Genomic DNA, 24,090 nt, shown 5'->3' with positions numbered 1-24,090 from the left:
TCTCGCCACGCGGGCCTCTGCCAGGAGTCCTTTCGGGGTCTGAACCCCACTCGAGGCCTCTCTTGAGTTCGCTAGGAGGGTCTTGCCGCTCGCCGTCTGTCCTCCGTCGGTGAATAGTCCCGCCGGGGACGACTCGTCTGCGGAGATCTATCGCGGCCCCTCGAACGTTTCTGTCCGACCCGGGGCTTAGATCTCGACCGCGATCTGCCATTCTTTCCTGTATCGGATCGGACGACTCTTACGTCTTATCCTCCTTGGGGCATTGACTCGCTTCCCCATCGATTCGAGTCTTCAGTACTCTTCCGCGCTTCCGACCTATATAACGAAGAAGCGGAAGACTCCCTATCGACTCCAGGTGGATGCTCGACGCCGGCCGTAGGAGCTCCGGCTCGGAGCAACTTGATGGGCTTTTGTGGCCCTCATGTTCATCATGGCCCTCTCGGCTCGATAACAGAACGTAAGCTATTGCCAGACAAAAGATATGTCTGGATGAGGCACGGAACACCAAGGAAACGTTCCTGGCTACTGGATCTGAGAATACTGAGACGCTTTGTCGTCACTTAGTCTTCCCGTGTGATGAACTCCCTCGAAACAGCATCCTTATCCTTTTTCTTTGGTGTTGACCATTCGAGGCATTCGAAAAAGTTTCGCACCCTTCGCCGCAATGTGCATCATTTCTGCAGGAGGAGAAGCATCAGCTAGCTGATGGTTGTCCCGGTCTTATTGATAACCTCACTACGGAGGCGTGAATGCTCTCATCTGGACATCGTCTCGAGCCTCCCCGCGGACGCAGAACTTTTGTCTTTCTGATCAGGGGAGTTTCTTAATTCCTGATACTGTGGAACCTGGATGAGATGAGGACCACCTCCGCAATTGAACCACCTCAAGTATCCGACCACTCTCTCCGGGCTCCGAACCAATAGACTCATGCGCGCGGTTTCAGGAGTCTACAGGGATTTGTGCTGCGTTCCTGTTTACCACCAAGACGGGTCTCCGGATGCACGAAGTAGGAAGTAACTCGACGATCCGCAGCCCGGAGATTATCAGGTAACTCGCCCGTGTGCCCCAATGATTATTTGGATCAAAGATCAGAGAGGCCTCCCTGCAGCAGTTTGGCACTCGAGAGATAATCCATTTCACTTCCAGCGAGAAGACGAATCCGGAGCTTCGAGTCGGGAAGCCTTGCATCGAGGTCAGTCTGCATTTACGTATTTACCAGAGCTCTCCATACTCATGGAGATACGAGCAAGACGAAAGTAGAAAATAGGATCGTATTCAATTTATTCTGTAGACGGAGTCAACTCCTAGCGACTGCAGGTGACGACACTTTGAAGTTATTTTTTGGCATCCATGAAGGTGTGAAAACTCACCAAGGATCGTGGGTTGGATTGATTTGACGTCGATGGCGAGTGTTTCACAACCCTATGTAAGAAAGGATCTTGCAGGTTGCTCTCAATCCTTTCACACGAGGTCACGTACCCCCATACTTCACTGAATAAAAGTCCCAGGTCACAGATTTTTGGTCCTGACAGTATATAGTGGAATTCTTCGGATATATACATTCTCTACATAGCATGCGGTCACGTTCCGCTCCCATGTACAATTGATGGCTCGATCCAGAAATCAAAACTCCTCACTGATTTGGCTGCCGATTGTTCGAGATCACAATATTTCACGCGGAGATTGATGGGCGATCCATCGAAATCCAAAAAAGCTAACTCAATCACAACACGTCAGGAGGGGGCAGCTGATCTGATTCGTGGAAGCCCGAGTCCCGCGCCTTCCCTCGTGGTTCCAACAGGGCGGACTTATGTACACACACATTGCTTACAGAGTACATTGCTACACACCCAACCACATGATCGATCACTGTACATGATATTCCCGTTATTTTCCTCGAAGATATTCTTTCCTCTTCAGACCAGCCAGTTGTCCTCGGGTGCTAACTGAGTCATCGACTTTTCGCTGGGATTTGTAGGAGATTGCAAGGGGAAGATGAATTGAGATCCGAATTGGATATCACTGAATTTCTGATCAGTCTTCTCGCGCAAGGTGCCGAAGTGGGTCAGCGTTGTTTCGTCGAAACTGGTCCGTATGTTCGAATCGTCAAAATGTCCTTTGTCATGGAGCACAACCTGGATCGAATAATCTCATCATTCTTATCGGAATCATGTCGGGACCGGATATAAGAATTGCCCTCGATTTCAAAGCCTCTCGAAGGATGGATTCTTACGATAGAAATTAATTTTGTTATCGTGGAAGATAAGGTGCTGACTACTAACCTGAGTCGTGATCACTTTCTGGGATTCCGTTCGGCACATGCACCAAATCACTGCTAGGATGCATAGCACACAAAATGCGAAAGCGATCACGAGGAGGGTAGAGAAAAGCGCGATCTGGAGTCCTAGTATCTGGTGACCGCTGCTGCCGCTGTCTGGATTATGGAAAAAAACAATCAGAGCATAGTTTCACTCTTCCGATGACGAAGCTTGATTGATTGATTAGGATTAGCAGAGCTGGCAACTAGTGATAACTTGTCCTATCGAAAGGAATAGAGGAGAATGGAATGAGTGCCCCTTGCAAGAATAAAATAATATTTTTATCAATGACTTTTACCGTAGCACTGAGCATTTTCATTCTCATCGCTCTCATCCCCACAATGATTGACTCCATCACACAAAAGGTCCCGGGAAATGCAATATTGCTGCAGTTGCCCGCAGGTGTATTGTTGGCAGAAGAGCTGCTCATGTTTGGGATTATTCATATCCTAGAATTAAATGAAAGCTCTATCATTCATGAGAATCTTCACGGCTTCCAGGGAGCAATTCTAAGGAGACTCCTCTGAGACGGGATACTTAGACCGGGTCTGGTGACCCGGTGTGATAGGTCAGACTACCCACCTTGTAAGCCGTGATGACAAGCTTGAAGCCGTTATTCGGTTTGCTGAAGCTATCGGTTGTGTATTTCAGAGTCACGTAGTTACTCTGCGTGAAGATTGTGCCTACGTCCGCCAGGGTGCTCCGACAGGACAAATCCACCTGCGTTAAGATATTTTAGAGGTTCCTTCTTTATAGATGATGCTCAGTACTCTACGAGTTGCTCAACATGGGAAGTAGAAACTACGAACCTTGCTCTTGCCGATTGCGTGCGCACCATCGAAAATCGTGAGGTGATCGTTGCAATCCAAGGCAAGCTTCTCAAAGCGAATCATGAATTTTTGTAGGATAGAATCTGTCTGGAACGTGATGACGCAATCCAAGTTGTTCTCGCTCTCCGATGTGAGGACAGCGCCTTGGACTACTTTGTACTGCGGGAAGCCGCGATCGCCCGAGCACAGTGACGATATATGGACTTGAAGGATACAGGAAACAGAACTCAGGCTCGGTCCACATCGGACTTTCCAAGTACGAACGAAATAGAGATCGATCGATTCTCGAATGATAATAATAGTTCACGATGTAAATAAACCTACAATCTCGATTCTTGTCCGCCAGAGATGCCTGTGGGGCTTGATCCACGATTATCATCAAACAAATCACCCAAGACAAGATAGCGCTTCGACTCATCGACATGATGATATCCGTACGGAATCCCGTGAATGCTCGGATGTGGAGGAGTTGACAGAACTACTGTAGGTCGTCCAAAGCTGCCGCGGAAATTCCTACTGTCATAAGTACGGGCTAATCACTGGAATTCGAAAATCATAGACTGAGTCGACCGTCCTGAAAGGTGTTGTTACACGTGTTGAGTTTCCCGGCCGGGATATGTTAGGTTATCCAATGTTGTCCCCGAGTGATAATGGAGTTTCGCGTATGATAGCTTATTCTCACCGGTTTCAAGAAGAGCGCGGCTCTCTATGCAATTGTCACACAATCGCTCCAAACGTCTACCACTGATTTCGATCTCCAAACTCAAAGGGAAAGCATTCCCTCGCTGTTTGACTAGACAGTGTAGAGTCTATTCGAGTTTTGATTGTCAAACCTTTCGCCCCTGCGGGGTAGACTGTCCCAGACCGAGGGAAAGAGGGCGCTCATCTGAGTGGAGCCCTGGGGACTCTCTCGCCCGCCCGCTCTCTCACCCCGTACTCAAGAGCGGTAATGTCGAGCTTCACTCCGAATGCTTCCCCTGCTTAGCCCGCGAAGTTTCATGTGGTATGGAATCTAGTACCTCCTCAAGAGTCTTCTGTCATATGGGCGCGTCCCCGCAAAAGTCGACTTCCCCGTATGCGTCGTTTTCGAGACCCTTATCAAGAGTATTCTGCCCAGTTCAAGCGCCCTCAGCAATTAATCACAATGACAAATGACTGTATCCGATCCACGGGGCTCACATCTTGACACTGAACTACCTGAGCTTCAGTTTGGAGTATCAAGCGGCACCCTCACCTGCCCCGGGTTGGATGGCTCCGCGAGCTGGAAGTTGATTCCGAAGCCGATTTGAATTCATGCTAGAAATTCTATCCGCAAGATAATTTCTCTAGAGCAGGAACTCAAATCGGGATGCGAAGATGAATGCCGAGATTCCTTCGGAGAGCGGAGCCGATTGAAGAATGCGTGGGGGGAAACGACGACTCGATGGGACGTCGAGCCACAGTGGAGAAGGGAGATTTCCCAATCGATGATTCTCTCCGACGTGTTCTCATCATCGGAATCTTAAGATTCTTCACGTACCAGGACGAGGGAACGCAAGATTCCCCTGATGGTACGCCGTGGGAGCTGCGGGATATTCTGCGCGATGACGCTTCTTCGTCAGGGAGCGGAGCAGCCGCAGCGGGAGTGACTGAGCTCCTGGAGAGAGTCGCTGACGAAGTCTCGAATCTGGCTGACCTGCAAGAGTCCTCAAAGGTCGAAGGAGCAGTCCATCCAGCTGACTGACTTGGCGTTCGATTTCTGACGAGGATCGAGGATCTTCCCATGTTTCCAGGACTCGCTCGGCGATCTATCTTATGCCTTTCTCTCCATTCCGGAGCTCTCCGATGCTGATGCCCGATTCGCAGTTTCTGGAATTCACACCCACAAATCAGGCGGAGAGTCTACGTGGCCTCAAGAAACAGGATTAAAAGAGCGCGACGTCCATAACTCGAGGAGTTCCCCATGGGAACAGCCGGAATCTTCCCCGAATGATTCGTGGAGGGCTCTTGAAGGAATACCGAGTCTGGTTTCGAGGGGAAGGACTTCTGCTCTCATTCCACCAGTAAACTCCACCGCATTCGAGCAGCTCATCGAGAGAACAGAGAGAATGGCGAGACCGCAAGTAGTGGCTTTCCACCTGCTGCGAGAATCTGGAGAAGCGGAATTTATGGACGGGGAGTTATGCAAGTTTAAGTATGTTGTCCGGATCCTCGCGACTTTTCGTAATCTGCGCTGCAGCTTCAGGGTTCCTTTGATGTAACTCGAAACCGTTCTGAAGTCGAACACATCGGATGCCGTTGGTGGATCGGGACAGACTTGTGTCGGGGATGGAAAACTCGCGCATCCATCGAGTGACAGCACACAGAATCGCTCACCCGGTCGCTATATCTAGGTGCGAGTCGCCCATCCCCGAGGGCTATCAAGAGACGCCGCGCCGGCGCCGCGGACACTTGGTCGGAATATCTGGAATCTGAGAGCAGAGAATTCAGTCCTTGGTAACGGAGGAGGAGTGATCGGAAAAACTCGGGGAATCGCATCGCAATGTCTGCCGGGATACGCGACTGTATTCGATCTAACCTAATATCATATAAATCTCCGCTCAAGCGCTTGGTCCCGGACGGAATTTCTATACCTCAACGAAATTCCACGCCCACAACCCCGTGGAATGTGGCACATATGCATAAGCATGGGTGACAGCAATTAGGGGAGTCCAGGGATTCTCCTCCCCGTGGAAATTCCTCGGATGCGATGAATCGGTCGAGCTGTCGACTCAGCTCGACTTTGCGGTAGGTTGGACGGGTGACCGTCCCGTGCGCGTTAGGGTCTCCCCAAGATAGTATGAGGGCTCTTTGTACTCACCGAGTGTGCCATGGGGCGTATGAATATGCATTAACCCAGGCCTGAGGCGTTTATACCTTCCGTGAGAAGGGAAGCTCCCCGCCTGAACTGTACTGAGAATTCATATATTTTACAAGCCGCCGCCATAGTTCCACCCATGCATCATGGACTTAAATACACGTCAACCCCCCGGCAGGCAGGGCTCGTTTCCCGAAGTCTGAATCCGACCCGGTAGACGCCCGTGTATGGTACTTTGCACCTGAGGGAGCTCTTGCGCTAGGACTTCGAATAACTTCGCATATGGGCCTATGCCCCCCGTTGTAAGGGCGGGTCGGGCTTCGCGCCCTCCCGTGCGGAGTGTTCCTCATGCGCGTGTTCCTTTGTCGCCTATTCTCAGTAGATATCCTAAAGGAAATGTTCCGTGTTCGTGGGGGTCCCTCATGCGCCGGTTCCGCCCGGGAAAACGACCTCTCATCCGGATTCTACATTCTGGGAATTCCCTGTGGACAGCATTCCTGTTACAAATAGCTATGAACAACAGCGAGCTAGCGTGACTCGCGAAAGTGATGAACGATGACCTCCTGCGGAACCTTATCCCTTGCACGCAGGACTCTATGGCTATTGTATTTTTAGGAAATCTCATAGGCAATCGTAGGGAGCAACCCTCCCCCTAAGCCTGATTGTCCTGTCTGAGGGGCATCTGACATCTTGTGTACAAGTATTTGTCTCGGCTGTCTTGAAGGTACATGGATCGTGGCAATCGCCGGCTCTCATACCAACGATGGAGCATAGCCCATCCTGCGGGACAGGACATACAGATCCCCTTCCGGAAGGTGACCTTCCCTATTTCCGGTATACATACAGGTAATGCGCCCAGGTACGTGAGCTCATCTGAAGGGGACGTGAAGAGGACTCCAGATCCGTCGAGAAACTTCTGTTCGCGAAGGAGCCGCGCGAGTACCCTCGGGCGCCCCCGCCGCGGCGCATAGTTTGGATCCAGAAAGAATTCGTCCGAGTCTTCTATACTCCATCATCAACACTCACAATCAGCAGGCAACATGCCCCATCAACATTCCTTGAGAGAAAGAGAGCCCCTCTCTTCGCCTGCTCAACGGGTATTCATCGAAAACGGAAACTCCATTAAGGACCCCATCTTGCGCGGTGCGGGAAGGACTCAAAGCCCATGGCCCTCCGGAATCTGAATTAGTTCAACGAACCTGGAACAAAAGAAGGACGAATCCTCCATTTCACTCGTGACTCGTGATCCAGTGGTGATGCGGAAGTCTCCAGTTTCCTCGACGTTCCACGCTGCCCAATTCTGCCCGAGCCGTGGCGGCTCCCACATGATGCATAATGAGCTCTAGCTCCGTATCCTTCCGGATTTGGGAATTTTTTGAACTCCCCCTCTTGGCCCCCATGAGACGAGGCCCGCTATTGTAGTCTACCTATGAGGGATCCGCTCCACAGGCTCTCGCATTTAGCTAGCGGAAGGATGAGGAGGGTGTTCCGAATAAAGGGGAGCCTCTTATCAGTATAATTTTCCTCGTGGTATCTCCTCGTGACGACCCCGGAAGCTCGGAACGACCCATCGTATCGTAGGTGGACGAATCCTCCATTTCACTCGTGACTCGTGATCCAGTGGTGATGCGGAAGTCTCCAGTTTCCTCGACGTTCCACGCTGCCCAATTCTGCCCGAGCCGTGGCGGCTCCCACATGATGCATAATGAGCTCTAGCTCCGTATCCTTCCGGATTTGGGAATTTTTTGAACTCCACCCTCTTGGCCCCCATGAGACGAGGCCCGCTATTGTAGTCTACCTATGAGGGATCCGCTCCACAGGCTCTCGCATTTAGCTAGCGGAAGGATGAGGAGGGTGTTCCGAATGAAGGGGAGCCTCTTATCAGTATAATTTTCCTCGGGTATCTCCTCGTGACGACCCCGGAAGCTCGGAACGACCCATCGTATCGTAGGTGGGCGCCGCTCTATGTTTATAGGTCGAGAGGCGGATAAAAGTTAATTGGAGGATGGCGGTGTTCGGTATCATTTCGGAATTCTTGGTCGATATCTCCGATGGGAGAGCTCGATTCGGACCACTAGCTTCGCCGAGAACGGGGTCGGTTCAGAAATCTGCATGTCGGAAGATCCCGAGAAACCGCCACAGAGGGTTGGGTTAAAAGGCTGAGAGAGAGGGTCAAGTTCTCGCCGAAGAATTCCGAGCTCCGCAGATTGGTATAAGGAGGAACCCGGATCGAGCGATGATTCAACTCCTGCTGCATTCGCTCGTCAAGCGCACCGCGGTGCTCTTACCCCGGACATTCTACCCCCCTTGAGGTTGTCAGCGTAGATTCCCTCGGAATGGAAGTCAAGCCAAAGTACTTCACTTGCGTCGATTGCCTAGCGAACTTCCCGAAGCTCACGGACCTGAAACGACACATGCGAACCCACACAGGAGAAAAGCCGTATGTCTGTACGATCTGCAAGGCTTCGTTCTCACAAGCAGGAAACCTCGCTACCCACAAGCGAATTCACAATGGAGAGAAGACGCATGCTTGCGAGGAGTGCGGGAAAATGTTCAAGCAGAAGGCACATCTGATCTCTCACTTGCGCTTCCACACCGGTGAGAAACCTTTCGCTTGCGATAAATGTCCAGCCAAGTTCGGAAGAAACGAGAATTTGAGAGTCCACAAGCGGCTGCATACGGGCATCAAGCCTTACCGATGTGATAAATGCCTGCGGGAATTCAGCGATCGGAGTAACTACAGACGACATCTATCGAGACATGACAAATAAAGAAGAATCATACACGTCCGAGAAGTCATTTTTTTTCAACGACGCGATCCGAAATCGCTCTGGAGCCCGGGGAAAATGGGAGAAGGTTATGTACCATAGATCTCAGGCTCAAGTCCGCTATCCGCGAAGTTGGACCGGTCCTTATCCGCCTCTCATAATCAGCAGCCAAAGATTTGTGGTGCCACGGGACTCCACCGGACGAATTCCCAGAGCCTCCGGAATGCTCCCGACCTTCCCTTAGGACCTATTCCCGGGAATGACTCCCTGATACTTTCGGCGAAACATTCCTTATTATTCCCGGCGCCGGCTCTGACCGCGTGGGAAGTAGCTTTGAAGAGGCCAATCGATGGCAGGACTTGTTGGGTCAAGTTTCTCGCGATTGGGCGAGGTCGCAGAAGTCACGGTGACTCTATGAGAACGCTGTAGGCCTGCTCATGGGCCCGAGGTATGAAAAAAAGTCCGAGCTGCTGCCGATCCTGTTGTTCGATCGATCCTCCGCACATCTATAGTGAAATATTCTTCCCATGTTTCATTATCGTTGAGTCGAGGAGCAGGCGAGTCATTGCATAGATTCAATAAGAAGGACGACAGTGGTGTCAGGTGAAAATACCATGGATCGCAGGAATGACTATCAGATCGTTCCCATTCAACTCTATGTGTTGCGCGATTTGGGATCTGGTTTATTGTAAGACATCCAACTTTCAAAAGAAAGCTGTTCAACGATTCGTTTGGTTGACATATACAATCTGATTCCAATGTGCGTCAATCACAGACGCGAGACAGATCAATCTCACCGGAAACATTGAGTTAGGGACTTCTGCTCGCCGGCTCGGAGGAGTCGAACGGGCAGAGCACCCGCCGAGGGGCGCCGGCTAAGCGTCAGCTATGAGGCGGGAACGCTGCTGAAAATCTCCTCTATTCTTCTCATGTCGGATATAATGCTGTTTGAGGTTTTCTTCGTAGGCGAATTTGAGAGGGCACTTATCACATGGATAGGTTTGTTTTCCGTTGTGGAGTTTCAGATGACGAGTCAGGTCATTGCTTTGGGTGAATGCTTTGTTGCATTCGAAACACACGTAGGGCTTTTCACCGGTATGGATTCGCTCGTGGGATTTGAGATTCGTTTTGTCGGCGAAGCCACGCCCGCAGAACTTGCAGGGGAAAGGTTTCTTCCCCGCGTGTATCCGAACGTGTAAATCGAGGGACGTTTTCGTAGCGTAGCTCTGCTTACATAAACGGCATCGATACGGTTTCTCGCCCGTATGCGTTCGGACGTGTCGAATTAGATGAGCATTTTGGGAGAATGCTTCTTTGCACTCCGAGCAAACGAAAGGTTTTTCCCCTGTATGAGTTCGAAGATGAGTTGTGAGATTACCCCGCTGGGTGAACTTCGCTCCGCATTCGCTGCAAACGAAAGGTCTCTCTCCGGTATGTACGCGGTTGTGCCTCATCAGGCTCTGCTTGTCGGGGAACATTTTAAAGCAGACATTGCATTCGGGAGAGGCGTGAGTGCGTAAGTGGATCCTCAGCGTCTTGTTCTGACGGGGCACCGGGGAACGAGCATTGTGCGAAATCAAGTCTTTCTCGCCCTCTGTGCAGTGGAGGGGTTGCGGGGCTTTTTTCGGGAACGATGCCCGGTGACACTTGTTGAGAACGACGGTTTGTTCCTTTGTGCTTCCCATGTTGGTGCGGGTCTTCATATCACTTATCCGAGCCTTGTTTGGAGGAGGTTTCAGATTTTCACAACCTCACACAGTGATGCCGCATTTAACTTTGAAGTTTGCTGAGCCCACTCTGATTTCGAAAGAGACGACCTGGAAAAATAGAGAACGTTATTCGTCGAGCTCATGTGCAAACTCCAGGCCTGAGTGGGAGTATCAGCTCCGTACTGTAGGAATTCTCTTAAATCACGATGAATACAATCGGATGAATACGATCTCCGTTTTCTCTCTCCTCCGGGACTCACGGGAGCCGGGGCAATTGATCGTGAGGAAACAAGGAGTAGGGGAATGAGGTAGTTCACTATATCAATACCAGCATGAACGTAGAATGTCTTGACTTGTCGAAAATTCGCCAAGGCTGAAGCTCCTTCGCTCGACCGAGGAAGAATCGAAATTCTGACTGACGAGTCGGCATCGGAAAGCTCGAAGACCGACAGCCTCGCTTGAATGAATCACAGCTACTGGCGCATCGTTTAAGATTCAAAAGGAATTCAGAATGCTGCGAAGTATCACAGACTTCGGATAGTAACACAGCGGATGGCTGCTGTCGAGCCAATAACCGCGGAATCCAGCATTAGCAAGGATTTGAGACTCTTCCAGAGATATCAGAGATCCCATTCATGTCAAGTTCATTCCCAGGATCCCATCAGCGAGGTAGAAAGCCGAAGGATGCCTTGCCCGACCGGCTCAACATGCGTACGGATCTCCGAACGCTCTCAGAGGGAGAGACACGGGTCACGCCGCCGAGAAAGCTACAGCTTGGATGTTTCCGTACATACCGGCGGAGAGAATGATGTTTAGTCTTATTCATTAAAGAGTCCAGCAAGATAAGATTTACAGGAACAGACACTTGCTCGTTTTTCTGAGCTTTCAACGGCACTGGGGTTACAATGGCGGTTAGGAGCTTCGGGCAATGTGGTTGTTGGTGTTGTCGTTGTTGCTTGGTTGGTTGGTTGCTCTTTCAAAAAAAGGAGCGCCCTCTGGTGATTCGAAGCTTGCTGGCTGTATCTGTTAGCCCGCAAGCGGTGTATCCGCTAGGGGGCGGCAGTGCGGAAGAGCGTGACCGCCGATAGCAGCGCCAGGAGCGCGACCCGCTCCCGTACTGTTTGTCGAAACTGCAAGTTCCTCAAGGAAGAACATCCGGGTTTATCGGAGGCTAGACATCGCATGTAATCAAGGAGAAGGGAGAGCCAGAGATGTCACCACGATTGCTATATAGATTCGTCTCCAGGATCTCTTTACCGTAGCAAATGATGCGACGCGCCCGACGACGAAATGGGTTTCTGTGACCGCAATCGGATTCCCACGTTCGATGATGTTACCTTAGACTGAAGTATTTTCCCTATGCACATGAGACAATAGCATGGCTCTACACCATGGACAATGAATCCAGGAACTCTCTGCTCATTCGATCCCAGAGACCCACCCGAGAAAAATATTCGAAGCGCTTCTCTCGGGTCAATGCTTTTCGGCCACCACGGTGATGGACAAGAGTGGGATTCCAGCCGTGGATTCTCCGTGGGGTCTCGATATCTCTCTCCGCTGTCTTTGGTTATCATTGGGATCCCCGCTCTTGATCTCAGACGCATAGACATCATCGGGAAGGGGCGAGATCGGAGAATGCAGCGACGAGAGAGCGGTGCTCGGGCTCGGAGGTTTCATTCTAGAAGTTGTACGACAGAAGCTCCCCACGCAGCTCTGAGCAGATCTCCGACCTCGACTTCCCCATCCCACCGATTCCTTTGCTCGATTATCCTTATGCTTCCGATGACGGCGCTCTACACTACAGAACGCGATGGCGGTCCTTCCCGTTCGAATTATTTCCCGCGAGTGACGACATCCCTTGAACACCTGGGGAAACCAGCGTCAAATAAGTTTTTGTGTAGCACGAAACGTTTTTCTCACGCCAATAGAATCCATATTCGTAGACTCATGCCCGCCATCTCAGCTTGATCACCCTTCATCTGATGGAGCGGCCGGACAGGCTATTCGCACTGCCGGCCCGTATCGTCCGAGTTTCCGCTTCGGGCGGCGATGTATCGAACCCCCTATACCGACAATGAGTGATACCCTGTCTTCTCAAGATTTCCTGACCACATGAAGGGCTCGATCGCAGGACTCAAACAGAGACGGTAGAATTCATCGGGAAATAGGGATCTCTCGGGAGTAAAGAGGCGTCGATAGCTTGACTTGGATGATAGCTCATTAGGTTCCAACCAAGAGCTTCTGACTCGTTGTGGATCCCAGCGTGGAATTTTCATGCAGTTACACGGAGAATTCTCGCGCAGTTTTATTCATTCTCATAGACTATTCATTCAATTCTCGGCGCATAAGAGCCGAGGATCGCTTCATAAATTTATAACAGGGAGAAAGAGGAGGACTAATCCTCTTTCAGTGGAAGCTCTCGATGATGCGACGGGTTTTCGAGCCCTCGCTCCTCGAATAGATTCGGAGAAATATTCGCCTTGTGGTCCCGATCCCGAAAATGCCTGAATATCGTGTTGTCAGCACTCGGAGATGGCTCGGATTCCGAGTTGGTCTGACAACCTCATGAAGGACTGCTTGAACCTCATTGAACACGTCTCGCAAGGTCGGTCTCTGGATTGGAGCGTATAGCTGACTCATTCTTACGAAGAGTCTATAGGGGTGATGCAGTAGTAGTCTCGCAGTATTCTTCGTTCCAGACGCGCGGCATACTCTCCTTCTCGAGCAACCTGATTCCCGTAATCCACCGTCACTCGATGAAAACCATCAATACCACCTCGTCCACCGATGTTGTATTGGAGAACGAGGTACAGATTTTTCGCCGGGAAGTCGTGCTCGAATGTCCAGGGACGGAGCCGGGAAGGATCCGGGAAGTCCGCTTCGATTGCCGAGTTGTGGCGTGCTTCCGAGATCCTGACGTTCTCTGAGAAATCCTCCCTGCCCTTCGTTCAACTAAAAATCCTTTCGACGCTAGTTATTCTATTCCATGGAAGACTTCCCACAGGATATCATCCGAGGGAGGGTTGGGGATTGTATAGGATGCCGGGGGAATCGCAAAGCTCCCGATGCTTAGACACATTGATCCGAGACGTTTCCTTCCCTGGGTACCGATCCAGGAGGCTGAGCGACTCCGAAACCCCCCTCCGGAGGAGAAAAAGCAATATCCCCCCCCAGATTTTGCCTCGGGTTGGGAAACTCCAACAACTGCACGCTAATTCCATTTACGGCGCCATCCAACCGAAGTACCGCGGGTCCTACTTTCCACAAGAGAGGTCTCGGGCGTCAACAATCTCGAGCAGATAGAAAACAAAATATTTCAGAACGCTTCCGCGTCGTTCCTCGGACAGCGTTCGAATCGCCAAAATGAGCGATGATCCATCGGGAGGACCTGGGCCGAGTCACAGACAGCCCCTGACGAAAGGAGAGAGGCACATGGTGGACCTTTATCGATCTTGGGGACTCGAAAAGTATGAGCCGAGGCTCATCGAGTTCATGCTGGCATTCAATCGAGGTGAGTGTCATGAAGCACTCGATGTCAGCGATCGGTAACTACGTACTCACAACGATCGGGAGCGAATGATTGATTGGTGGATCAAGTACTTGCTCGGATTTTCCGTGAGCCTTCGGTATCGTCCCCTTTGCGAGAGATGAGGTCAGCGAGCCGAATGACCGCGTTAGTGTCTTCGTTCGGCCGATCGAACAACACTCTGTGGCGACACATGAGCCGTTGGATGAAGGCTCCAGCTCCATTTTTCCCACAGAGTACTTGAACGACGGCCTCCCTCCGGACGAATATGACGAAGCAGAAATAGAGGGCGCGGCTAACAATGAGGGCTTTGGCGATGACGGGGATGCCCCGACGGAGAGGGGTGCGGATGAAGATGGCCCTGTAGAGCAGGACGAGACGGCCGCCAGAGCCCCGAAGTCTCGGCGTATCGAAATGGCCCCGAGCTCGGGAGCTCGAGCCGTAGGAAACTGCGTAGAATTGAACGGGTATTCGGGAGTGCCAGATCGAGTTCCGGAGCTCGGTTCTTCGCCGGCACCGACCGTCCCGGCGGAAGCTATCGTCGATGCTCCAACTCTGCAGCAAGCCGAAGTTCCCATTGATGAAGTGCCCCCACCAGTGTCCCCGGTCGTGCAGCAAATTGCACCAATCGCGGAAGAGGCGCCGAGCGTAGCACAACCGTCTCCGCAGCTGCAGGAGCAGCAGCAGCCTCCGAAAAATGAAGGGGAATCGCTGCAGAACCCCTCGAGTCGACCGGGAACAAGTCAGCAGAGACCAATCGAACGACTCCCCCTCCAGCTGATACCGAGCACCCCATCTGCAAGAACCTGGATCTACCTGCCGCGACAAAGAAGGAGACCCGAGGCGGCATTGCGACCGATACGGTTCCGAAGTATTCAAGGTCTGGATTTCCCCGCCAACAAACGCATTTCCGGGACAAGGCGTGTCATAGTCAAAATATGTCGTAACTGTTGGGAATTATGCTCTCCTAGAACCTTCTAATCGAAATCCGCAGTCATCCCGAGGAACGACGGTCGACTAGCGGCTTACAATCTCTTCAACACTAATTCTGTGATGGCATCACCGAGCTCTTCTGATCCCCCATCGGTCGTACCAACTCAGAATGTTGGTACAATCAGGCGAATATACGTGACCAAAGCGATATTGGTCAAAGGTGAGCGGTTGATTTTCGCCTTACGAGTGCAAGCCTTTTCAAAGGGTTCAAAAAGTTTCTCCTTTCCGACCTCCAATTCCCTCGAAGCGCTTTCGGCATAAATCTTGGGACATCGATCCAATCGAGACGAAAACTCCTCATAGACGTCTCGCATCCTTTCCCAATTCAAGCCGCGGAACCGGGAGCTACCCAAATAAGTCATGTCGAGGTCCCACCAGCCGCTTCAAGCTCCGTGATACCGACGAGACCGAACAATGCGGCCGCATCGCAGCTCGAGGAAGCGAAAGAAAATCAATCCACGAAGAAAACAGGTAGGACTTGATGGTCAGGTTAAGTTTTGCGTCGCATTTGGTTTATTTTCATCAATTGCAGATCCGGACCAAAACAAGCGGAAGAGGGAAGACTACGAATGATTCGTGTTCCACATGACTCAGACCGCTCATTCCGGACTTTTGAAATCAAGATGACCACAGAAACACGGTGTACCCCTCCCATTCTTATTCTCACATGCGAAGCTTCGCTCCGAAGAATAACTATCTCGATGGCGACGATGATAAGGGCGCGTTCTACGGCACCTCGCGCGAATCAATATCAAGATGGAGATTCCGCCCACGATCGTTGACATTCGAGAGATTTCGCTGAGCCAGCCTCAGAGCATGCATTATGACTTTTCCCCGAACAAATATTAATAATCCAAATGACCGCAGAAACCTTCGGCGAATAAATGGAGCTCATATACAGAACTCCGACTTTATCCCCTTGCCTCGGAGGACGTCATGGAGAAGATTCTCCGTGTGTAATCGAGATGAGCCATCTCATCGGACGCGGAATCCGCCAGGAAATTTTATTTTTCGCTCTCCTATATACAAAGTAAAAAGTAAGAATTCGATGAAGAGGAGTAATCTTCGCTTCGAGTGAGTTCCGTCGGACTTCGCTTTTTTCCCAATGCCGATGATGCCGACAATCCCCAGCCCGGAATGACCCAAGGCGAAGGACCTCCCCACATTTCTCAACCGGAGCTGGGCGGAACCTCGGCCAGCACTGGAGTTCGACTAATACAAACGCTCAGAAAGGATGGAGCGATCCGCAACAATGAGACGAATGCCGTGAAAGAATATTGTGCTCCAAGGCTCAGCGTATCGGCGATGCCGATCCGGCGTGGATCATTTACAATTGGCTTGTCGGACTCCCGTTATCACCGATCCATGCTCATAACGAACTCTATTTTCAGTGTATTCTTGTCAAGTCCTCGACGAGCTTCACGAGGTCTTCGGGCGTCATGTTACGCTGGTGACCGCCTTCTTCATCGACCTTGATCGACTGACTCACGCTTTCAAGCGCTTCTTTCGGAAGATCGAGGAGCTGTTCGATGAGATCTCCGTCGATGAAGCCGGTGGCGGGCTCGATCTGTTGAAGGGAGCAACAGGAGATAAGAACATTATAATACGGAGGCTCCTGAAGATAGAGAGAACGTAAGCAATCGGATATATGGAATAATCGAGGCTCTCACCTTCCGCTCGGCTAGGAAGGTACGCCAGAAGCCGTGTTCTATTTTGCCGACAGACTTGATAGTTTTGGCCAGGTTAGTCTGAATCTGGTTCAAGATCGCGTACAGTTCCTGCTTTATGGGCACGATTACTCCGACAGCTCCGTGGAGCGATCCGTAAAGGAAACTCTTATTCAAAGGAAGAGGCATGTCTCCCGGCTGCGCCATGACGAGGCTACCCTTGACGATAACGTTGACCATTTCACCCAAGTGGTAGAGCGCCACTTCATGCATATGCTGTCGGGTGTCGTCGGCCGCCGACGGGTCCCGTTTGCAAACGTAGAGATTCAAGTTGCTCTCGGCTGCGAGGAAGGTGTCCTCATCGAGGATTTCGACGGCTGTTGTCCAGTTCGTCTGATAGTCCCTGCCTATCTCTTCGAGTGAGGTAATATCTGCGTTGTAGTTGAGCAGCGTCATCGAGCGCATCAGATCCCCCACCAGAATATAATCGCCGAGGCATTTCAGATGTAATATGACGATGTTGAAGAAAGGTGTGCACTCGCTCTGAAGATCCTTTTCCGCGTTCCACGAATAGAGTCTCACTGTTGAGTTTATTGCGATCGCCAGTTTCTGATGGAACTCTCGAATGCTGTACGGGGCTCCCGCGGCTTCTTTCTCCGCTATGGTTTCAAGTTTGCCTGCGAAAGCGAAAAACAGCAATCAAATCACTGCTACGGGGAGGGAGCCGATCCTGCACGAGGAGGAATTCGGCGAGCGTTCAGTCATCGGGAAAAGTCAACGAGCTCACCGTCATGCCATCTCAGCACGAAAATCCGACCGACTTTCGGTTCTGACTCCTCTTGGTTGATGAACGCTGTTCCAACGATATAGTACGGGTTTGGATCGCTGCCGAGCTTAGCGGAACAAATTGAAACCCCGTATTCATTTGGACAGAACTGCATTGCGTGGAGAACTTCGAACGTGTTCTGATCGATGATCAGCAACGAGAATGTTTCGTCGCATCCGCTCGGGGGACGCTGGAGAGATGTACTCGAGCAGGAGGGGATGCCGGAGTCGACGCGATCAGCACATTGAGTGTGACCGAAACTGCTGAAATCCTTATGCCAGGCGTAGGGACTCGCATTGGATTTATTCGGAGCGTCCAAACTGGCGCATCGAGTCGAGCACGCCATATCCGATCGGCTCACGATGACGCCGAAGGTCCCAGTCTCCTCCTGGTAAGCGATGCGTCTAGGCGACTCGCCCAAGGGAACGGTCCGGATATGCAGTTTCTGGATCGCGTCTATTGTTCCAATCACAAACTCATCTTCGGACGCTAGCGCGAGCGAGTCCGGGAAGGCTTCCGAACTGAATGAGCACATATGCTTGACTTCACGCAAGTTTACCTGGAATGCGTCGACCGTTAGACCACGCTCCCCGCGAACGACAGCTCCAATGATTCGAGAAAGGCCGGGAAGCTTCGGAAGAGCTCATCAGGCGATCCGAAATCCGCTCACCTTGCTGAAGACAAGTTTCGAGGTCGAGGAGTATATGACGGTGGGTCTGTCCGAGCAGGCAAACACACTCCACGTTCTCTGCGAGCGAAATTTACGCAGGGTCGTAGGCTGAGTTCCGAGCGTCACCCTCTTCTGCCCGGTCAGCTCACCGGTACTTGCTAGGTGGTAATAGAAGAGAGAGCCGTCGGCCAGCGTGCAGAGAAGGTAATCCGTCGAGCCTTCGAACGTTATTTTCAGGACTGATCGTGGTATGACGTCCTTGGGCAACTCTTGCCGAAAGAGTTGTTCAAGGTCCGGCAAACTCAGCACCAGTATCGATACGTCTGTCCAGAGGCCAACTGTGATGATCGACGTCTGATCGCCCTCCTTATCGAGTGTGTTGAGATCCATGCAAGCGATCTCGTACTCGAGCCTTGTTCGCTTGATCTCTGTGAGACTCCCATCCCTGATTTCCAGGTAAACGAGAACGTTTTTGAGAGCCAAGGCTACCTGGACATCGTTGCACGCACATTGCGTGATGATCTCCCCTTCCGGCGGGAACCATTGATCTACCCGGGTTTTGCTCGTGACAGATATCAGGTTGACCCTCTTGTCTGTGACCTGGATGACTTGGTTGCCGAGGACGTTTCTCGCGCAGAAAGTCTGACTGTCTATGTCAAATGCCGCCGGGAGGGTGACCTGTTCCAATTCCTCGGTTGAACTGCAGTTGAAAACTCGAGTTTGTCCCACAAACGATAACACCAGGGTATCATCCGTGGGTGTGTCTTCCTCTAACTGCGCCGTATTCATCCGAAGCGCCCAAATTCCTTTGATGCCGCTCAGCTCCACACAGGCCAGTTCGTGAATTCCGATACCATTGCGAATGATGCGCAGGCTACCGCACGCCCCCTGACCGGAGCATGTGATTAACTGGTCTTGGCCCTGCTTCTCCAGATCGACCACAATCATGTCGAGAATCGCGCCGAGATTCGTGTACGATTCTAAAACTTCGATGAAGGGCTCTTGCGCGTGCATCCGGATGAGCTGACTATCTCCTAGCCTCGAGCCAACGAATACCACGCCGTTGTCGAGATATGATAAGCACTCGGGTATGCTGACGCTGCCTAGAAGATCGAGGGAATGCGAGACGACTTTCTTGTTCTCACGTCGCAACGTCAGGATGAACAGTCGTCCACATATGCCTCCAAGGATGAATCTGCAATGTGATTGAATAATCAGCCCGAGCTCAGGCCTTCCGAAACGTGTCAGGCTTAAAAAAAAATCGAATTCCCAAATAATATTCGATTTGACATCACACTAACCTGTTGTTGTCGATTCGACAGTAGCAAGATATTTTGGTGGTCCTCAAAAACGACGGTTGGATACAGATATAGTCTTGGCCATAGTGATAGACTATGGTTTCGCCCCCAACAATGATAACTCCAGTTTCTGTGTCTTCGACGGGGATAAGCATATCCGCTTCGAGATCGAGGTTCCGTTGACCCCAAGGACCCTTCATGAGTTCTTTGTCCCTGCGATTAGAGAGAAATAAATCGTAGGTTCCGCTTGAATAGGGCATCCCGGGGAGACATTGCTGCATGGGAGCAGCGGTCGAATATATTCGGGAAACGAGGAGATTCATACTAACCGCAGAGCGATGACGTGGGTCTTCATGTGACGTGTCTGCTGTTCTTCATAAACAATCGCTAGAACTGGATCGGAAGACGACGACGACAAGAAGCACATATCAGTTATTTGGGCTTCCTCGACGCGGATGTTGTACGACCGGAGCTCTTTCGCCTCTCTATTCAGAGGAATCATCTGCAGGGGGAAGACATTCCATAAATCGCTGATTATGACGCATCAGCCGGAAATTATGATTTCACCACGTTCCTTCCTTCGTACTCACCTTCAGCAGACCATCATAGAGGCGAAGGGCAATAACACGAGCTTTCGGTTGATCGACTACGACGAGATTCCCAGCTTCTGATGGCCGCGCGTAAGGATCTGATACACATCCGTGAGATCGAGTGATGACTTCGAAATTCTCCGACGATTCAGCTGAGAACTCGAGGATTGCTACGTTGTACTTGTCCGTCAAGAAGAAGAGCAAGTCTTTACTCTCATTCGGATATCGGAATTTCTTCATTACGGAGATGCGTCCGTAGATATTGACCTGTCCGGAAAAAAAATCGGTGAGTTCAATGAAAAGAGCTCGGTGGCTCGGGACAGGATGCCGCTCACAATCACAAGGTGATGGAACTGACCTCTTTGATAGGTTTGAGGCCCTCCTCTGTTATGGTGAGGATCTCTAGCCGTGTATTTTTGGCAACAATCAGATTCCGATCCGTAGGAGTCGTGAAGTTTCCTACCGCGAAAGAGACAAGCGTTTAACCAGGTTGAAGTAATCGCATCCCTACGTATTCTTTTTTGATCGCGGAAGGAATAATCAATAATCAAGCAATATTTCCACGCAGTTTCAGTGAGCTCCGATGCCGTCCGATTGTTCCCCTCTGATCTCAATGATCTAAACCTTCCATTTGGGCCTCGTTGCACGAATGACGAGCAGTACGAAAGAAATTCCAGACGGAGCATAATCAGACGAGATTCGATCCTTGAACTATGGAAGCTCTGCCCCTCTCTCGAAGGACTCGGACGATCGCCAGTAGATGACAGAATCAGGGAGGTGAGACACTGACGTCTCCAGTGAATTCATTCCATAATTTGCGCCGATCGACCCCCGGATCGGGTCCTGATTTCGAGCGCTCGTTGAAAATCGCCGCCGGAATGGGAGCACAAGTTCCTGTCCGCTGCCGCCGGGGCGCGTGCTGTGGATGGGGGAATCGCCGCTATCTGCCCCCCCCCCTGATCAAGGTTCGCAGGGCGGGATGCCATCGCTCTAATTTCGCTTTGTCTTGGTGAATTTCAGTCATCAGGGTTCTCAGGGCTGCTTGGTCGTTTCCGTCCCAAGACGGCACCTATCCGTTGGGAGTTTACTAAAAAACGCCAGGAGGAAAAACTTGGCGGGCGGGAGACGCGAATACAGATGGGAACGGGGACAAGCACCACAGTCGGGCACTCAGCGGATTACGAGGTTCGTCAAGTCATCGTCGAACAAGTCCGTTCGACTGAAACGCGCCACCCCACGCTGCATACGGATGCGGTCGTACCTGTTAGACAGCCAGTCACGGCCGTCGGCTTGTGTGCCGTGACAATGTAATTGTACGACATGATGGTCGAGGGCGTTGCCTTTGCTTCTTCAAGAGGAGCGGCTTTCACATAGAGCTCAGTGCACTTTTTCTCCGTCGATGCTTCCCCTCAATCGACCGTGATCTCGTACGCGGCTGCTCCTCGCAAAATAGATCTGTTTTGTTGTTGTGGAAATCAGCAGACGACGTTTGGTGGCCACACACACCATTCTCACCGAAGGTAGTAATAATAACACTGAATATTCAACAATATGTGGGGGCGGAGGAGAATCGAATTGGATAAGAAAGCGCTGAGTTCCAATGGAGCTCGGGCTTCGAACGGATCAGTTCGACACCGCCCGCCGTGACGAGGAATCTCCGGAAAATTTCGAGAATGACAGGATCTGTGCAAAGAGAGCAGAGGGGAGAGGAATGATGTCGATGATCTTTCTCCAGCCCTTCATTCGGCTCGGGGCACTGCGTCAAGGTTTCCTTGGGCCAGTCCGAAGCCATCGAAAGCGATACCGGGAAGAATTGCACTTCTGTGGCGCCTCGCCGGCGAAAGGAGCGAAAAGCTTTCACCTCGGCCACTGTTAGCTCTGATTTGAGCCCGGGATCGAACCATTTCGCCGGCATTGACTGCTTATCCCCCGAGGTTCGAGAGAGCATGGACTCAAACTATTAGTCGTCCGCAAGGCGAGCTTCCAGGATCCAACATTACGGGCGAAAGGAGCGCTCCCAGCAGTTCACACCGAAGTTTCTGCGCCAGTTCGGCTGGATCGGTCATGTCCGCGCGCAGCTGTACAGTACCCCAGCGGGAGGGAGGCGAGTCGGTGGACTTCTCCTGTTCCTCAACAAGTCCCCGGATATTCGCTGGTGGAGAATGCGAAGGGGCTCATCCGGCCGACCTGGCTGTCGACTGCTTCGTTCCCGCTGAGAGACATTTTTTCCAGCACGGCCCAGACGTAAGAAAGGACCATAGATCAAGAAGTAACTTCAGGATATCGAACCGTAGAAAGCTGACTGTGCAATGGAAAGCTCATCCTGGATCATATTCATGATTCATGACTTCCCTTATGCTCTCGAGCTCTCCGGAATCTGCACTACTGCAGGTTCTTGGTGCTGAACCCTCATGAGAGCCTCAAGCGTGACACGAAGCGCTCCCTGATTCGGCCGGAGAGGATCGGTCGAAATCCGGGGTCGGAGTTGTAGTGCCGGGGCTCGACTCCAGACGCTGAAGGATGAGTCTCTTCGGCCTCTCTCATGGCGACCCGAGGCGAGTCATCCGAGCATCATGGAAAACGAAGCCTGGTCGATGGAATCTTTCAGGAAGATGCCGTTCGCTTCTACGCGCCAGCGCCATGGTGTCATTCCTGCTAATAACTGGTCGTGTTCAGGACATTGTTGCTCCGAAGAGGGGAGTGTGACGTTCTGCGCTTCGAAAGGCGGATCCAGAAACGCAACGGGGAGCTGCCGATGCGGCTCGACCCTGGGTCGCTCTCAGGATCTATACTTCTTGAAGGAGGACCTGTCACGCATTCCCAGTCGAATCGTTCATTCTGACAAGTTTCGGAGCGTCCGAGTGAATGGTCGGTCTTTCTTCTTGCCGAACAGCCAGTATTATGGTAGGATGTGGATGGGCGAGGACCCGAGGGAGGATCATTCGGAGCGCAACAGCGAACCTGTCAAGAGCGTTGCCAATGCGTCGAATCGGGGCACCCTGAGCACCAAGGTCCGTTTTGGGAATCCCCAGACCTCGAGGGAACCACAACCGGCGTCTCGACGGGGGAAATATGGAATTTCCGTATCACAGAGCAGCTCCACAGGATCTGTGTCGCTAAACCAGAAGTCGAATAGTCTCACATGCAGCACTCATAGCGGGCCCAGGTAATCGGGTAACGATCCGAATCTGAATTTCTTCGCTGGTACCGATCCTTTGAATATGATCCCAAATCCTTTGCAGTGTTGAGACATTCGCTCCATCGGAGAGCGCTCCGGAAACCTGTGAGGCAGATCCAAAGAGTCTTCCGCGGTCATTGAGAGTCAAGCTCAGAGTGGTGTCGATCGCGAGTGAGGGGGAGCAGGAAGCGTCACCGAAAGCTGTCGATGAGAACACCGCCGACGAGTCACAATCGGAAATGCAATAATACGATATCTGGATTGACTCCTGATTCGAAAGGGGTCAGACGATGATCCAGACCCCTTTCGCCCGGATCCGTCGGGAGGATTCTCCCATAAGCGATGTGGAAGATACATTTAGCGCCATATGAAGAGGGTAGCGGAGCCTGGTAATTCCCATCGTGTTAGGAAACGACTCCCTCCCGAGATTGTTCCCGCGCCCCCCTCAATCGAGAATAGGCCGATTTCTTCTCTCGTCCTGGGCATGGAGATATCTTGCTATCGAAAATACGTGTCGCAGGGTTTCCCATACATATTATGGCCTCGTGGAATTTCATAACGCTGTGGTTTCCTTTCGACATTCATAGACATTCACACCTTAGAGACACCTTCGCACCTTCGCGTCACGTGCCTGCTGAGACCTACTCACAAGGGCAGAATTACTTCTGACCACTGTTTTGACTAGTTTTCTTCCTCTCAAGTCCCATGTTGATATAAGGGCGCCTCAGTTTGTTCCGCATGAGGAAAATTGAATGGGCCTCCTCCGATATGCCCAAGAGATATATATATTGCATATATGAGGCTTCGCGAAAATTGCCTGTGAGCATCGCGCTGCTCAAATTTCGATGGACTTAAGAAAGAACCCTCCCCGGGGCCGTATC

General features: G+C 51.5%; 4 protein-coding genes across 4 annotated transcripts; 1 reads left to right on the top strand and 3 right to left on the bottom strand.

The window, feature by feature from the left end:
- Positions 1 to 1,879: 1,879 nt before the first annotated feature.
- Positions 1,880 to 3,608, bottom strand: LOC100903310 (uncharacterized). Its single transcript, XM_003742132.2, has 6 exons — positions 3,473 to 3,608; positions 3,128 to 3,351; positions 2,901 to 3,038; positions 2,617 to 2,767; positions 2,283 to 2,434; positions 1,880 to 2,135 (listed from the first exon to the last, which is right to left on the bottom strand). Exons 1-6 carry the CDS (start codon positions 3,570 to 3,572, stop codon positions 1,917 to 1,919), a joined length of 984 nt encoding a protein of 327 aa, XP_003742180.2. The 5' UTR covers positions 3,573 to 3,608; the 3' UTR covers positions 1,880 to 1,916.
- A 4,712-nt stretch (positions 3,609 to 8,320) lies between these two features.
- On the top strand, positions 8,321 to 8,755 carry LOC100903165 (protein krueppel-like). The gene has a single exon (XM_003742131.1). It carries the CDS (start codon positions 8,321 to 8,323, stop codon positions 8,753 to 8,755), a length of 435 nt encoding a protein of 144 aa, XP_003742179.1.
- Positions 8,756 to 9,627: 872 nt separating this feature from the next.
- On the bottom strand, positions 9,628 to 10,437 carry LOC100903025 (gastrula zinc finger protein XlCGF49.1-like). Its single transcript, XM_003742130.1, has one exon. It carries the CDS (start codon positions 10,435 to 10,437, stop codon positions 9,628 to 9,630), a length of 810 nt encoding a protein of 269 aa, XP_003742178.1.
- Positions 10,438 to 15,958: 5,521 nt separating this feature from the next.
- pic (DNA damage-binding protein pic) lies at positions 15,959 to 21,424 on the bottom strand. The gene is made up of 9 exons (XM_029111109.1): positions 21,293 to 21,424; positions 20,390 to 20,490; positions 20,032 to 20,298; positions 19,771 to 19,943; positions 19,445 to 19,654; positions 18,144 to 19,338; positions 17,435 to 18,032; positions 16,651 to 17,324; positions 15,959 to 16,547 (listed from the first exon to the last, which is right to left on the bottom strand). The coding sequence occupies exons 1-9, from the start codon at positions 21,351 to 21,353 to the stop codon at positions 16,368 to 16,370; spliced, it is 3,459 nt and encodes a 1,152-aa protein (XP_028966942.1). The 5' UTR covers positions 21,354 to 21,424; the 3' UTR covers positions 15,959 to 16,367.
- Positions 21,425 to 24,090: the final 2,666 nt, after the last annotated feature.

This window comes from Galendromus occidentalis, unplaced genomic scaffold (genome assembly GCF_000255335.2).
Source record: "Galendromus occidentalis unplaced genomic scaffold, Mocc_1.1 scf7180000077284, whole genome shotgun sequence".
NCBI classification, from domain to species: domain Eukaryota; kingdom Metazoa; phylum Arthropoda; class Arachnida; order Mesostigmata; family Phytoseiidae; genus Galendromus; species Galendromus occidentalis.
Note: the sequence above shows the minus strand (reverse complement) of the source record. Positions and strands in the feature narration are given on the sequence as shown.